The 13,405-nt window shown below is 46.9% G+C and overlaps 1 protein-coding gene across 4 annotated transcripts in view; it reads left to right on the top strand.

Moving 5' to 3' along the window:
• Positions 1-13,405, top strand: part of CADPS (calcium dependent secretion activator) — a 221,290-nt gene that overhangs the window by 183,194 nt on the left and 24,691 nt on the right. For all 4 annotated transcript variants that reach the window (XM_074879024.1, XM_074879023.1, XM_074879022.1 and 1 more), the window contains 4 exons: positions 854-1,001; positions 6,705-6,779; positions 7,855-7,938; positions 12,853-12,885. In XM_074879024.1, coding sequence (XP_074735125.1) covers positions 854-1,001; positions 6,705-6,779; positions 7,855-7,938; positions 12,853-12,885 — 340 coding nt within the window. The remainder of the gene's footprint in view (positions 1-853; positions 1,002-6,704; positions 6,780-7,854; positions 7,939-12,852; positions 12,886-13,405) is intronic.

Below are 13,405 nucleotides of genomic sequence, written 5' to 3'. Positions count from 1 at the left end.
GTACCTCCGGAATCTGCAGAGGGGCTCCAAAGAAAGGCAAGGCAATGCCCACCGTACTGCAGAGTATTCCCCATGTTAAAGTCACAAATGCCTTGGTATTTTAAAATGCGACGTGGAATCCAATTCTGCAGACTTTGGCCCAACAAAACTCTGGGTGTAACACAGTTTGTAACTGCTGGGGATGTCAAATTTGAGCTCAGTGAAACCTCAGGAGAGCAGTGAGGCGCGGCCTCATGCGACGTGTGTGTGTGTGTGTGTTCATACATGCACGACTTTGCCCATGCACATTTTGCAGATGTCTTCTGGTGGATATGTATGGTTCAGAGAAACCACTTCTATGAACTTACGAGACCATTAGGAGCTTTCATCAAGCAAATACAGTCATGTAAACCCCAAAATGCAATGATCTCGCAATGTCCTTTTAGTCAAGTGGCAAATGATTTTCTGTTATTTGTAGTTGATATCATGGAGCAATATGAGCTTTCTTTAATGCGTCAGGCTTGCTATTTGCCTGTGGTTATAAATCAGCTAATGCAACCAAATTATAGGTGTACATTGTCACTGCTGTTTGTAACATCATCACACTGTTTATCAAGCATGAGAAAGTCGTAGTTTCCCTGAAGCCACTGCATACTTTAGAAATAGTGTGTATTCTGCAAAGTGGGTTTCTTTTTAAACTGGAAAATCATTTTTAGTAAAAGCACATTTCTAACAATGTGCTTTACAATAACACTCACAGAAACATTCAGTTTTCTGGTTTCTCAAACTCTTCTCAGTATTATTTCACATTATTATCATTAGCTTCAGTATGTTTAAAAGCAACTGAAACATCTTTTTCTACTTTCCTTAACAGAACCAGGATTGCATTTGAAGTAAAGCTGCAGAAAACCAGCCGATCAACAGACTTCCGAGTCCCTCAATCAATATGCACCATGTTTAATGTCATGGTGGATGCCAAAGCTCAGTCAACAAAGCTTTGCAGTATGGAAATGGGCCAAGAGGTAAAAATGCAGGTTCTTCCTTTCACAGCTTTTAAAGGCAGAGTCATGAACTTTCCTATCTCCTGTTGTGCTAGTTTCAGAGATGTTGTATCAGTTGTGGATTTAGTGTTCCATATAGAGTGTGCAGATGAATATGCAGGGGGTTGCACTCAAATGAATCTAATGAATATGAACATTTGGAATCCCTGTCACCTAGGAGTTTCTTTTTGCAAGGACTGTGGTATGCATAAGGTATCTCTTAAGCTTGGTTGATGCATGATAACTATATATATTGAGTCATTAACTGCACCTTGGAGCCAGGTGTCAGCAACACACTTTCTGTATATGACTATTTTCTGTAGACAAACATAAGGAAAACAGAAATGCCAAGTCGTTGCTGTGATTCTTGCAAGGAAAAAAAAAACAAAAACAAAAACCAAAAAACAAGCCACCAAAATAGATAACTTCAAAAGTAGATTTAAATTCCAGCTGCTGTGACTTCCTTGAGTATTGGCTATAATCAGCACGCTTGACGATCCTGGATTTCCAGGTTCTTAATGACTCAAGTTTCTAAACAAACCTGTTTTAATTAATTGCTGATGATTTTTTTCTTCTGAAGCCATAGTTGCAGGTTGAGGTTTCTGTGAATTGATCTATGAATTAGAAAGATGTGGTAAATTGGACTAGATTAAATGCATCACAATAATCATTTTGCTACAGTGGCTTCAAGCCAAGTTAAATATTCATATACCAGTCTAGAATAAATTCACAAATACTGTTTGGCTCTCCTAACCTGCTGCTTGTCAGCATTCCCTAGATAAGTCCTTTCTCTACAACTTTCCATGGTCAGATTTTGCAGTGAATCATTGCAAGTTTTGGGGGTTTTTTTTCAGTTGTTTACCTCACCCTGTTCCTCTGAGAGGACTTGCTCTGAAGGCCACTGGATGCAGCCAGGGATCTTTGCCCTGATGTCAGTGGTGTTTGGATCAGATCCAGCTGTTGTTTTTATTTTTCTCATACACATTTCCGTTACAACATTTTATTTGTGACAGTCACCTTGCAAGGGAGGTTTCATACCGCTCATCATCAGGCTCTTCCCTTGTCCTCCAGGTCAGCTGAAGCAGATCTTGAGGGGGCTGTTGTTGTCCAAGCTTGGACATGAACTTCTCTGCCACATTCTGTTCCATATTCATACCCATTTATCTCCCCAAATCCCTCAGCCTGCAGCTGCTGCAGCACCTGCCTGGCAGTGCCTTATCAGCCAGTAAGAGCTACGGTTGCAATGCTCCCCACTACAAACCAGTGCGCTATACTAGCACAGTCCCCTTTTTGGAGATCAAGCAGACACCGATATCATGTCAGAGCAAGCTCATTGCATTCATAAAACTGTCAGGTTAAGTATTGAGGTGGCACGAGACTGATAACATCAGCTGCGTCTGGATATAGTGTGACCAGGCACTCGCTGCGTCTTTCTCGCTGCTAACTTGTGATGCTCTGTGCTTGCCACAGTTTCCTCCGAATTTTGAGCATCAGTCACAATGCACGTTCAGCCTGAGTCAAACTGCAAGTGAGAGGGGAGCAGGCGGCAGCGCGGTTGTTTCTCTGCTGTTCTCAGCTGCAGCAGGATTAGCTCCGCAAATCTGCCTGTGCCGCTTCAAGAAGGTGTTTGGTACAGCAGCTCGGAGACAGCCTAACTCCTGTGGCAAGCAGCAGTTGCTGGGGCATGAGGTTTTTAACAGATAGCTGAACTAACAGACCTGTAAAGCAGATGTAAATTATCAGTGCATAAGTTACCATTTAGGGCTGCAGATTTTTATACACCCTCCCTTTTTCTTTTCTTCCTTTTAATGAGTGTTCCCACCTCCTGCTCCATTCGCTTGTGCCGCTCTGTATTTCAGCTACATCCATCTCCTCTTCTCGAAGCTGTTGAAACCTGTGCACTGAGATGGTCGTGCTGGGGGAGTAAAAGTTAAACTATAGATCTGTCATTACAGCCCGCAAGGGGAGGACAGAATGCCAGCCCGCCTCTTCCAGTTCCCAGTAGAAATGATAAGACAGTCAGATAGACAGCAGAGGGAAGAGAAACCAGGTTTCAAGCCTGTGTCTTCTTCTGTAATTTGGAGATCTAGGTCTGCGCATCGTTGAGTCCCTCTGTCCCCCCATCCCCGGTGTGTGGCAGCCACACAGCTTGGCCAGGGCTGCCTGCAGCCCCACTGCGGAGGGATGGACAGAGACGGAGGGACAGACACAACTCGCTGACGGGCCCCTCCACAGCACTGCAGCTGCCACACGGCTCCTAAAATACGTGGTCCCTTTGCAGACAGTTCAAAAGCAGCAAAAAGGGCTCACATTGCCCACTACGGTGTTCAGGCAGGGGCCTTTGCCCAGACCTAACTGGAGAAGACATTTTTGTTAGAAACAAACCACTGATTTTTCTGACAGTGTAAAGCTGTATGTGGGCAGAGACTCTCTCGACATGTTACTTGACCTCGCTCCTGAGATTTCCCTCCCACCCCAAAGGCCTTCCCTTTAAGACTACCTTCAGTTACACTCACTTTAGCAGATACTTGAATGCATTTTGCGAGCATTACCCTGTGAAACAAACACCCATCATTTCATTTCCATTTCCTTGTCTCTAAAGGCAGCTGTTAAAACATTTGGTAAACATACTTTACCATCTTAAATATTTATTTTTCCTCTGAATTTTTAATACATCTAAGGGGATAAATGTATGTATTAAATGTTTCTCAGTTGGTCTAGTATGTTTCTATTTAATATCTAAGGTCAGATGGTCCTTAGAGAAATACAACGTACACACAATCTGTTACATGACAAGGCAAGATACTCATCACATAAAGTCAAGTTGAATCATTGTAGTGCACTGATTATGGATTGTAATAATTGAGCTAATAGAAAGCTGCGAGGAACTCGATCGAAAGCGGGGGCTACGCTGGGTAAAGCAAACCAGTTATGTGATCTTTAACCTCAGGCGTTTTCAAAAGAAATGCAGAAGGAGCTGTTAGAAACGCTGGTTTACGAGCCAGGCATCTGTGAAAGCAGCACCAGGCAGTCATTTCCCAAACCACCGCCTTCTCTGACCCTGTCCTGGCCAGGGCTCGCCTTCCCGAGGTGGAGCTGGGGCTGCAGCACAGGCGGTGCAGGGCACACATCGCTGCGGCTGCCCAGGGCAGGACCGCGGCCACACGGGCCCTATCCTGCACGGTCACTGGCCCTGGCACTGGCTCCGAGTCTGCCCCAGGGATTGCAGCCACGATGGGAATGAGCGGTCAGAGTCCTGCCACACCGCCTTGGTGCGTGCACAGGGTCCTCTCCTCCTCTCAGAGCTGTGGTTTTATTCGATCAGGGCTCTTACTTGCTTTTTGAACAAGCTTTTAACTGAAAATGCATCGGTCAGTGCATTTCACAGTGTGTTGTTTTGCACGTCGCTAGCCATCTTTGAGTTAATGACTTACCCAAGGAAAGCAATTAGCTAAATCCTTGGTTGCGAGGTCTTCCGCACACAGAAAATGCAGTTGCAGATGCAAAATGTCATGGGGAAGACACCGCCAATACATGCACAACCCCTTCTTCATCTCCCTTTGGAGGTCCTGGCTGTGTACACAGATGTTACAGGTTCCCATCACCCCACAGCTACCTCTCTGCTGTGCCAGGTCAATCCTGGGAGCTGATAAGGGCTAACTCTGCGTTAAACAGGTTAATCATAACTATGATCCCATCGGGGACTCATGTATATCTTGACCTGCAAAGCAGGGCACGGAAACGGGAACTGCAGCTGCAGGTATCACGTGCTTGTTCGTGTATGTTTTTCCCCCTGAGCGGGCCCAGCAGATCTCAGCCCGCGATGTGGGGTGCCAGCCTGTCCTCCCGCGTGTGTGAGTCTCTGTGTGGCCCCAGCTGGAACATCGGCCAGGATGTGCTGCACCATCTACCCCTGCCCTGCCTGCCCTGCCTGCCCTGCCTGCCCTGCCCCTGCAGCAGGGTTCGCTCCTCAGGTGCATCCACCCCTGCTAAAGGGTGTGCGGCTGCCCCCATGTTGAACCCTGCCTATCGACAGCCGGTTGCCTTCCTCTTCAGAGCGAAATAACACCGTAATAGACTCTCAGCAGTTAGGTAAAATCCAGTCCCTTCACCCTGTTTTACTGCCTGCAAATACTGAAGGTAGCAATCTCTTGTATTTCAGTGAAAGGAGGTTTTGATCACATTTCATTTTCCATTGCTTATAGTTTCTGTGCATGATGCTGTTATTCTCATATGTCTCTTTTTTTAAAAGATTTTGGTTTATGTATTCTTTATCTTCATATGTTCTTTTTCCTGTCTTTTGCACTTTCCTCTTTATTTCTGTCCCCAATCATCTGAAAAGTTTGCTAAAGTGTGGGTAAGTGTGTCCTACTTTTATTTTCTTTTTTCCAAATGTATTAATGTATTAATGTTACTGTCATAGAAAAAATTCCCCAAACTGTAGAGCAGTTCAGAGACTAACAATCAGACACTGAGACCAGCATCTAGCATTTGTAAAGCCCTCACAGTCTTCCTTCCCAAAGTCTGATTAGTATTTAAAGCAGATTTGTCTCTTTCAATGTGATTTGATGTTAACATTTTAAAACAATATTAATGCCAAGTGGTAATGAATATAGTGACTAGCACCAGTGCTTGAAATGTTTGACTGAAAAATCAAATGTTTTGTGTTGGAAAGCAGTCATAATCAGTATTTTCTCAGTCCATTGAAAATAAGAATATACTGTATGTTTTCACTAATTAAATCTTGTATTGGAAACAGGTCTTTTCTAAATTAGTAGAAGACTGTATTTTAGTACCTATTCTAGCCATATTGCAGCTGATTGCATCAGAGCTCCCAAGCTAAGCAAGGTTTGGCATGTGCAGAAATTGGGTTGAAGACTCAGAAACACTGATGCTGCAGGCACTGGCATTGGTCAGCCAGTTCTGGGCTAGTGCCACCAGATCTGCTAACACCCAGAGCTCAGGGCTGCCCTGCCTGCTGGCTTTTGCATGGGACAGAAAGATTCATCTTGGTTTGTTGGGTGTTTTTTAAATCTATCTTATAGTCACCAAGTAAAACGTTTAAATGAGTGCTCAATTTGAGCCACGTCCCTGCTGAACCCGGTGTGTAACACAGGTTCAAGCACTTTGCTGCAGTGGGTGAGAAGGTGCAACGTCCTTCCCAGTGGTTCACCCCACTGCAAGCTCCCCTGGTGCAGCAGATCCTCCCCGTGCCCTGCCGAGGGCTGTGTGGTTTGTGGTCCCCCAGGCAAGGGCTGCCCGTTTCCCTCCGGGTATCTCATTGCCAGGGGGGATCCATGTGCAAAATGAACAGGACAAAGCCCGCGGAATTGAAGCGAAAGCACTTCAGGGTCTCTAGGAGCAGTGGGTGCTGGTGCTCACAGGGGTGGCAAAGCCTCCCCTCCTACATCTGCTTGTGGCTTCCGGAGCTGCGGGCACACAGAAGAGGGCAGGGTTTGCCCATGCTTCGCAAACTGGTGTAAGAGTCTCCTGAATTCAAGGTCTCTCCTGCAAGTGTAAGTATTCACTGGCCACTACAGTGGAGCACAGGGTAATAAGCTGCATAATTCTTCGGTTTGATACTGCATATTGTGGTTTACCAAGGGAAGAGGCTGACAACCGTACAGCTCTCGCCCGTGATCAATGCTAATATTTTCCTCCCCCTCTCCTTTTATTTTTCTTTAGCACCAGTACCATTCGAAAATAGATGAACTAATTGAGGAAACCGTCAAAGAAATGATAACACTCCTAGTGGCAAAGGTAACCTTCAGCTTCAGGTGAAGTGATTCACTGTTAACGTTGCATCTTTAATATGTGTGTTTCCATTAAAATGTAACACATGAAGATGTTGAATTGGCTTCTTGTTTCTCACAGGCAAGATCATACATCTCCCAGTCCTTTCATGGTGACTCTTTGATGATTAGGAGCTGCATGAGATGTAACATGCTGCTAGCAGGATTGCCATACTGGGGCCAGAAGTGATTTTAAGGAATGGGTGTTATGTTAATGGGGTAACACCCCGTGGTCAGCATCACCCCATGGCACTGAGGGTAGCTGCAGTCAGGGGGTGGCACTGCTAAATGCTGCTGCGTAGACATTGGGGTGGCACGCAGAGGTGGTCACCACTCCTACACGTAAGGTTGCGCGGACAAAATAACTCGTCTTGTGCAAGATCGCCATATGCTCTTCTAAGAAATTAATTTAGAGGTGACAGTAGTGGGAAAGACATTCCAAAATGTCAGGTTTAATTGTTTGGAAATTGTTTTTCATCAGAGTCAGCTCCTCTAGCTCAGCTGCCAGCATTTCCCTTGGGTTGTTGTGTAGGTCTGGTGTGCTGTGCTAACACAGAGGGGAATTGGCATGGAGGGAGAAAGATGGTGGGGTGTGTTTTCCTCTAGTTTCAAACTTTCTGAGAACAAGTCATCCCTATTATACAGTGAAGACCTTTAAACATAATCCGCCAACATATGCCAGTTCAATTCTTCTGCAAGAATACCCAGCTAGCTGTGTGCTTGACACTGCATACTGGGAGCAAGAACCACCAGCTTCCCTGTCCAGAAAGGCTGTGCTGGCTTCCCCGCACACTGCACCCACCTCCTGTCCCCAGCATCACCCATGACACCGAGGGGTGATTCTCACCCAGCAAGAGGTGGACCACGTAGCAGCCGAAAGGCAATGCTCCTTTCTCCCCACTCCCCAGCCCCCTGTGCTCAGGGACAGGTTGTCCGCTCCTTTGGCAATGGTGAAAGCTCCACTGGCTTCTTTGAAGCTGATGCTGATTTTTGCACCCTTGTTCAATTATTAAAAATAATTGCAGTATTTTTTGTCTTCGTAGTTTGTCACCATTTTGGAAGGAGTCTTGGCCAAACTGTCTAGATACGATGAAGGAACTTTGTTTTCTTCTTTCCTGTCATTTACTGTAAGTACAGACAATATTTTCCTTTCTTCTTTGGTTTTTTTTCCCCTGAGTTGTAATCTTCTGCTCTCCCCGGGCTAGATCAGCTACATAATAATTCTGCCATTCTGTGGTGTTTGCACACTGTAACCCCCACATGATAAACAAACAACCTGTATGCAGATATACAGTACATCAGCACCCAAGATGCATAGGCCATCGTATTGTAGCACAGAGTAAAGCCATCTTCAGTTACCGTTCAGGTTGGTGGAGTTTATTCTGTTGAGGATGCATATGAAGATGAAAAAAATCATAGCACCATACATGCAGTTTCCCTAACTAAAGAAGTTGCTTCGTTGCCACTTTGCGTGACGGGTGTGTTCCTCTCAGTCTTCTAGCCATGACAGTGACCATCTCACATAGTAAAAAACAAAATAAGGGCAATCTAGGGAGTGCCTTTGTGTTTCTAAAAGAGAACAAGGTAGGGGAAATGCCATGAGGTTACACAGCACAAGGTGCCTCTAATGCTACAATTCTCCCTAACATTGCAGAACCAACCCACAGCTCATCACATTACATATTTCCTAGAAAGGTACAGGCCAAGAACAATATCTGTGGAAAATTGGCCTCAGCATCAAGCAAGTGTTTAGCAATATGACCTGTATTCCAGAAAAGTGTTGTGACAGCTTCTTAGGACAAACACATAACAGCTGATTTCCAAAGGTCTTCTGAAAATGCATGCCAGAAAGTTTACAAGAGTGTCCCTTTGCAAACATGGCATCTATTCTCTCGGCTCACAGACAGATGTACATCCCAAAACATATGTCTGGGGTTGCTTGGAACATTGTATTGACATTTACACCCACTGGCCCCGGTGCCTGCATGTGCAGCCTGTCCTGCACTCACTTGTTCACAGAGACCAGGCAGGAGGCAGAAGGCACTGCTCTGCAGACTGGGAAGGCTTTCCAAAGCCCCGTTCAGGAGTTGTCTCAGCTACTTACAGTTTTCTATTGTTCGCTACTCTTGGGCCCTTTTCACTGAGTTTGAGGCAGTTTTGTAGGATCTGTTTGGAAACAGGGATGGATGTAGGAAGGCTCACCAGCAGAGGCAAGAAACTCTGCTCATGGGCTGATGTGTGCACAAAGTCTGGCAGCTTATCTAAATCACCACAGGGTTCAAACTAAGCATCCTGACTTTTCAGGTGTGCTGGAGGCACTTTGTTCTTCAGAGGAGGAGGGGAAGGGAGGGTGTCCCACTCACTGCCCTGCAGTGCAGCTCTTTTCTCAGGATAACCCCTGCGTGTGCGTGGTTACAGCCCCAGGGCTGTGCTCATCCCTGCTCAGGAACATGCTTGGGGTGGATACCTTGCCTTGTTCCAGTGCTGCGGAGGGTTAGGAGATGCTCGCGTGCCAGCAGCAGAGGATGTGGAGGCGGCAGCTTTCCAGGCATCGGAAGTACCAGCATCAGCCCGGGTAGACAGTGTAATGTGCAGCCCTTCTCCATGAATCCAAGCTGTTCCTCGGTTGCTGCTGCGCTGCTCCCACCACATCCTACTGTTTACGCTGCTGAGTGCTGCTCCCTTCAATGGCTGAGCAAACCCCTCGTCCATGCTTGGGCTCTGGGCACCCGTGAGGAGGCAGCACGTAGGTGCGCGGGGTTCAGGCTCCTCACTCAGCTGCTCCTCAGACACTGACTGACGATTAACTGCCCCAGCAGCAGCAAACCAGTCTGTCCCACTCCAGCAGCCCCGCAGCCTTTAAACCTGGCCCCGTAGCTTCAGTTTCCTGAGTTTCCAGCCGGGAAGGGATGTGCATCCAGATAGTTACTGTGCGTGGTGTGTGCACATCGCCAGGAAGGTGCTGAGCCCTCACCCCCAGCCAGGAGGCTGGGTGCAATACAGGGGGGCAGGATTGCTCTTTTCTGGGCAAGGGATGTCTCTCGCTTTGGCCCACTTGTTTGCTGGGAGTCACTGGGCAGCACCAGCCACAAGAAGAGGCAGAGGAACAGCCCGGACCCCTTTGCACTGGGCTTAGAAAGTCTCCCTTGCCTGCAGTAGTAATGTGATTTGCTGTGTTTAGTCTTTGCAATGATAAATAGAGAAACTCTCTCTTGTTACAGCATGCTTGCACCACCTCCCACGTTTTCCCTGTCTGAACAAATACAACAAAGTGTGATGGTCCAAGCCGCTGAGCTCTAGAAAGCATTAGTCTCCCACCCCCTTCCACCGACTTCTTTCATCGCGTGTTTTCCAGGCGCTCTGCAAGTGACATGTAATCGGGGGTCTTGTGACAGACAGTTTTATCACCTAGTAGGATATCCTCATTTCCAATTCTTGCCTCGAAATTCAAGATAAAATTAATGCATCTGTTGTCCTAATAAATTCTCACTAGCCACTTCTCCTTGCAGAGCACTTTGAGAGGAAAACACCCTTCTAAATTTGGCCAGACGGGTTTTTTTTCTGTTTGTTGCTACATTTAAGTGCATCTCCGCGGCAGCAGCCCAGGCCCTGGCTGGGCGTCTGCATGTGCAGATCCACTGAGTCACAGGAATGACAGCTGCTAAAATTCCCTTTAATCTGGATGGCCTCTGTAGGCGGAGAATTACACCTACGGTAATTAAAACTAAAGACTGCATATTACCCAAGGGAGACAGAAGTAAAAGATCTTATTTTTGTTCTGCGCAAAATTTGTATGGTAAACTGAGACGTTTCATGGCAAAGTCACATACTTTGTGAAAAACGGCAGCCTAGCAAAAATCACACAACATCCGGCAGTTTGGAAATTTCACTAAATGTAGCCAAATCTGAGTTTAAAGAAAAACAAGTAATTATTCTGATTAAAGGGGAGTGGGCAGGAGAAGAAGCTCAGTTTTTTTGTGGGTGGAGGAGGGAGATTGCAGGAAGCCAACTGAGTTATTCTTGTCGCCTCTTGGCTTTGGAGAAGGTAGTTTGAGATGGTGGCGCTAAGCTGGACCTAAGCGTGCTAAATCCACGCTCAGATTGCAGGTTTCCTGGGGTACCGCTGCATTACTTCGTGCCCTGTGTGAGATCTGAAGATCCAGGTGCGTGGCACAGTGCAGCCCTGAGCGCAGCCTGGCTTGAATTCTGCGGGCTGTCAAGCCACATCGTTTTCCGAGCTTTCCTCCTGGTTCTTTAGCTTTGCTGCTCAGAAAAAGAGCTTATTTGGAGCTGGCTTGGGCATCCCTGCCTGCGGCTGCTCCACGCCGGCGTGGGTGTGCCGTGACTGCCTGCTCCACTGGAGCTGCAGCCCTTGGCCAGGCTCCAGCTGCCTTCACGCATGGAGGCTGGGGCTCCTCCACTCCTGTTCAGCAGGAGCAAGGGATAGGGCTTCTCTACCTCCCAAAAAAGTTGTGAGGATAAATGCAGTGAAAGGACAAGGTGTCCAGACGGCCGGCTGGAAACAGGGATACCTGGAGGAGAGACGAGCATTCACTCTTTACTGGGAGTGAGGGCTCGGCACTGATTTTGCTACCTCCTTCATAAACTCCTGTGCTGGGATGTGCCCCGTCCCCCTCCATCCCCTCCAACAGCCAGACCCCGAGTCGCATCGCGGTGGCAGGCGCTCGGTGCCCTCCTCCTGCCCTTCCCTCTGTTCTTGCCCCCCGGCTCGGCAGCCTGGGCGCTGCCAATACTTGCAGCGTTCACCTCAGCAATTACCACCAGTCTGGTCTTTTGTATCGCCTCATTGTGCTTAATTATGCACCCCCCACACACACCATATGAGTGCTTCCACCCACTCTCACATTCTGTCTCACACATACATTCATTCTCTCATTCGGGACACATAATTTATTCATCCCAAGATGCAACTGTGTGCGTGTTATATTTAGGCTGTTTTAATGGTAGCTTTAGAAATATTTAAAAGCAGGTGAGCTTTTACACCCAAACAAAGATGGCCGGCAACGCTTACCCTAATTAAAAGCAGAAACGTTGTGGAAAATCCCAGCCGTACTCTTTCTAGACACGGTGCCTTATGCTACAGTGGGAAAAAGGTCTCTCTGGCCAGCTGGGCACTGCTCAGTTGGAAAAGTTGGCCCTGACATTGGGGGCCACCCTGCCTCCCGTGCCAGGCAGTGGGCACCCTGCTGCGTGGCAAACCGGAGACAAAGTAATTTTGGGGTCTTGCAGCCCCCGCCACTGTGTGAGGACACTGCAGAGCGCAGCGTCCACCCCCTGATACCCTCCCTCAGATAACATCTTTTAAAGGGGGGAATAGTCATAGGAAAGTAATGTGGCTGTTCAGAGTCTGAGAAGCAGAAAAGCTTTGGGGCGCTTCTCCATAGCATGGCATGAGCACGCTGCCCCAACACCGTTTGTGACCTCCTGCCAGCCTCAGGGCCCGCAAAAAGGTGGAAGATAATGCCCCAGGCAAAGCTGGGGGAAGCACATTGCGTGTGGGACTACGGGCAGGGGGCAAAATTAGGGTCTTCTGGGCACTTTCCAGTGGCCACCCTGGTGCAGGTGCCAACCGGCCCTGCCTGCCGTTGTGCCCATGCTGCCAGGGGCTCCCAAGGTCCCCGGGATGCGGATCCTGATGGGAGAACCACAGACTGCCTTCAGAGACACGTGGCATCAGGTGGAGAATGAGGCCTCCGAAGAAAATAACGATGTCTACTTACAAACCCCGTCTTCCCCCGCTCGCTGAAGTAGAAGAGGGAGAAGCACAACTCCCACACTATCATCTGTTGCTATTAGAGCTTTAGCAGCAGTAAAGTTACCTCTCAAAAAAAACAACAACAAAAATACCACCCTTGCCTATTCTTTTAGACAGGAAATGTAGTTTTTATCACCCTTTCTCCCCCACTCAGCATTATGTTGTCCCAAGTCTTGGCTGGAGAAGCTCTTACAGGTGTTTAAAGAAAAAACAAAGACCTGAAAATGTACTGATGGTGTAAACTCTCCTCTTGTTCCTTTTACAGGTGAAGGCTGCTTCCAAATACGTGGATGTACCCGTAAGCACAATTTAAACAACTTCTGTCATAGTAATTTGCATCGTGCTTTGGTTTATGGCATGTGTAGCAACCCACGTTATGCATTAACAGCCAAGATTGAACCATGGGCCTTCACACTTCTAACATTTGAACTGGAAAGAATATCTCTATGACGTTAATAATGAGCAGTTACCCTCTTATGGAGACCTACGAGGCTGTTTAGGCAATAATTTGCAGATGGTGTCAAAAAGGTACCATATTTATGCAATTGGCTTGAATTACATCTAAAAAAAATGGGAGCAGTGCATTCTGTTAATTCTTCATTTGGACTTGTACAAATACAGTATAATTTCCAAACAAAAAGGTCCAGACATGTTAGAACTGAGCCAACACACATCTAACACATTAGCTAATCTATTTTATTTTTGTTCTTCTAATTGTTGGTTTATTTTACTCTTTCGGAAAATGACTTTTTTATTACTTTGGGGAAATGGTGATGAGCTAGCAACATGTGTTTGGGAAATTGTTAATGAAAATAATT

The sequence above is a fragment of the Strix uralensis genome, chromosome 10 (assembly GCF_047716275.1).
Source record: "Strix uralensis isolate ZFMK-TIS-50842 chromosome 10, bStrUra1, whole genome shotgun sequence".
NCBI lineage: Eukaryota > Metazoa > Chordata > Aves > Strigiformes > Strigidae > Strix > Strix uralensis.
The sequence above is the reverse complement of the archived record's forward strand: the minus strand, read 5'-3'. Positions and strand labels throughout refer to the sequence as shown.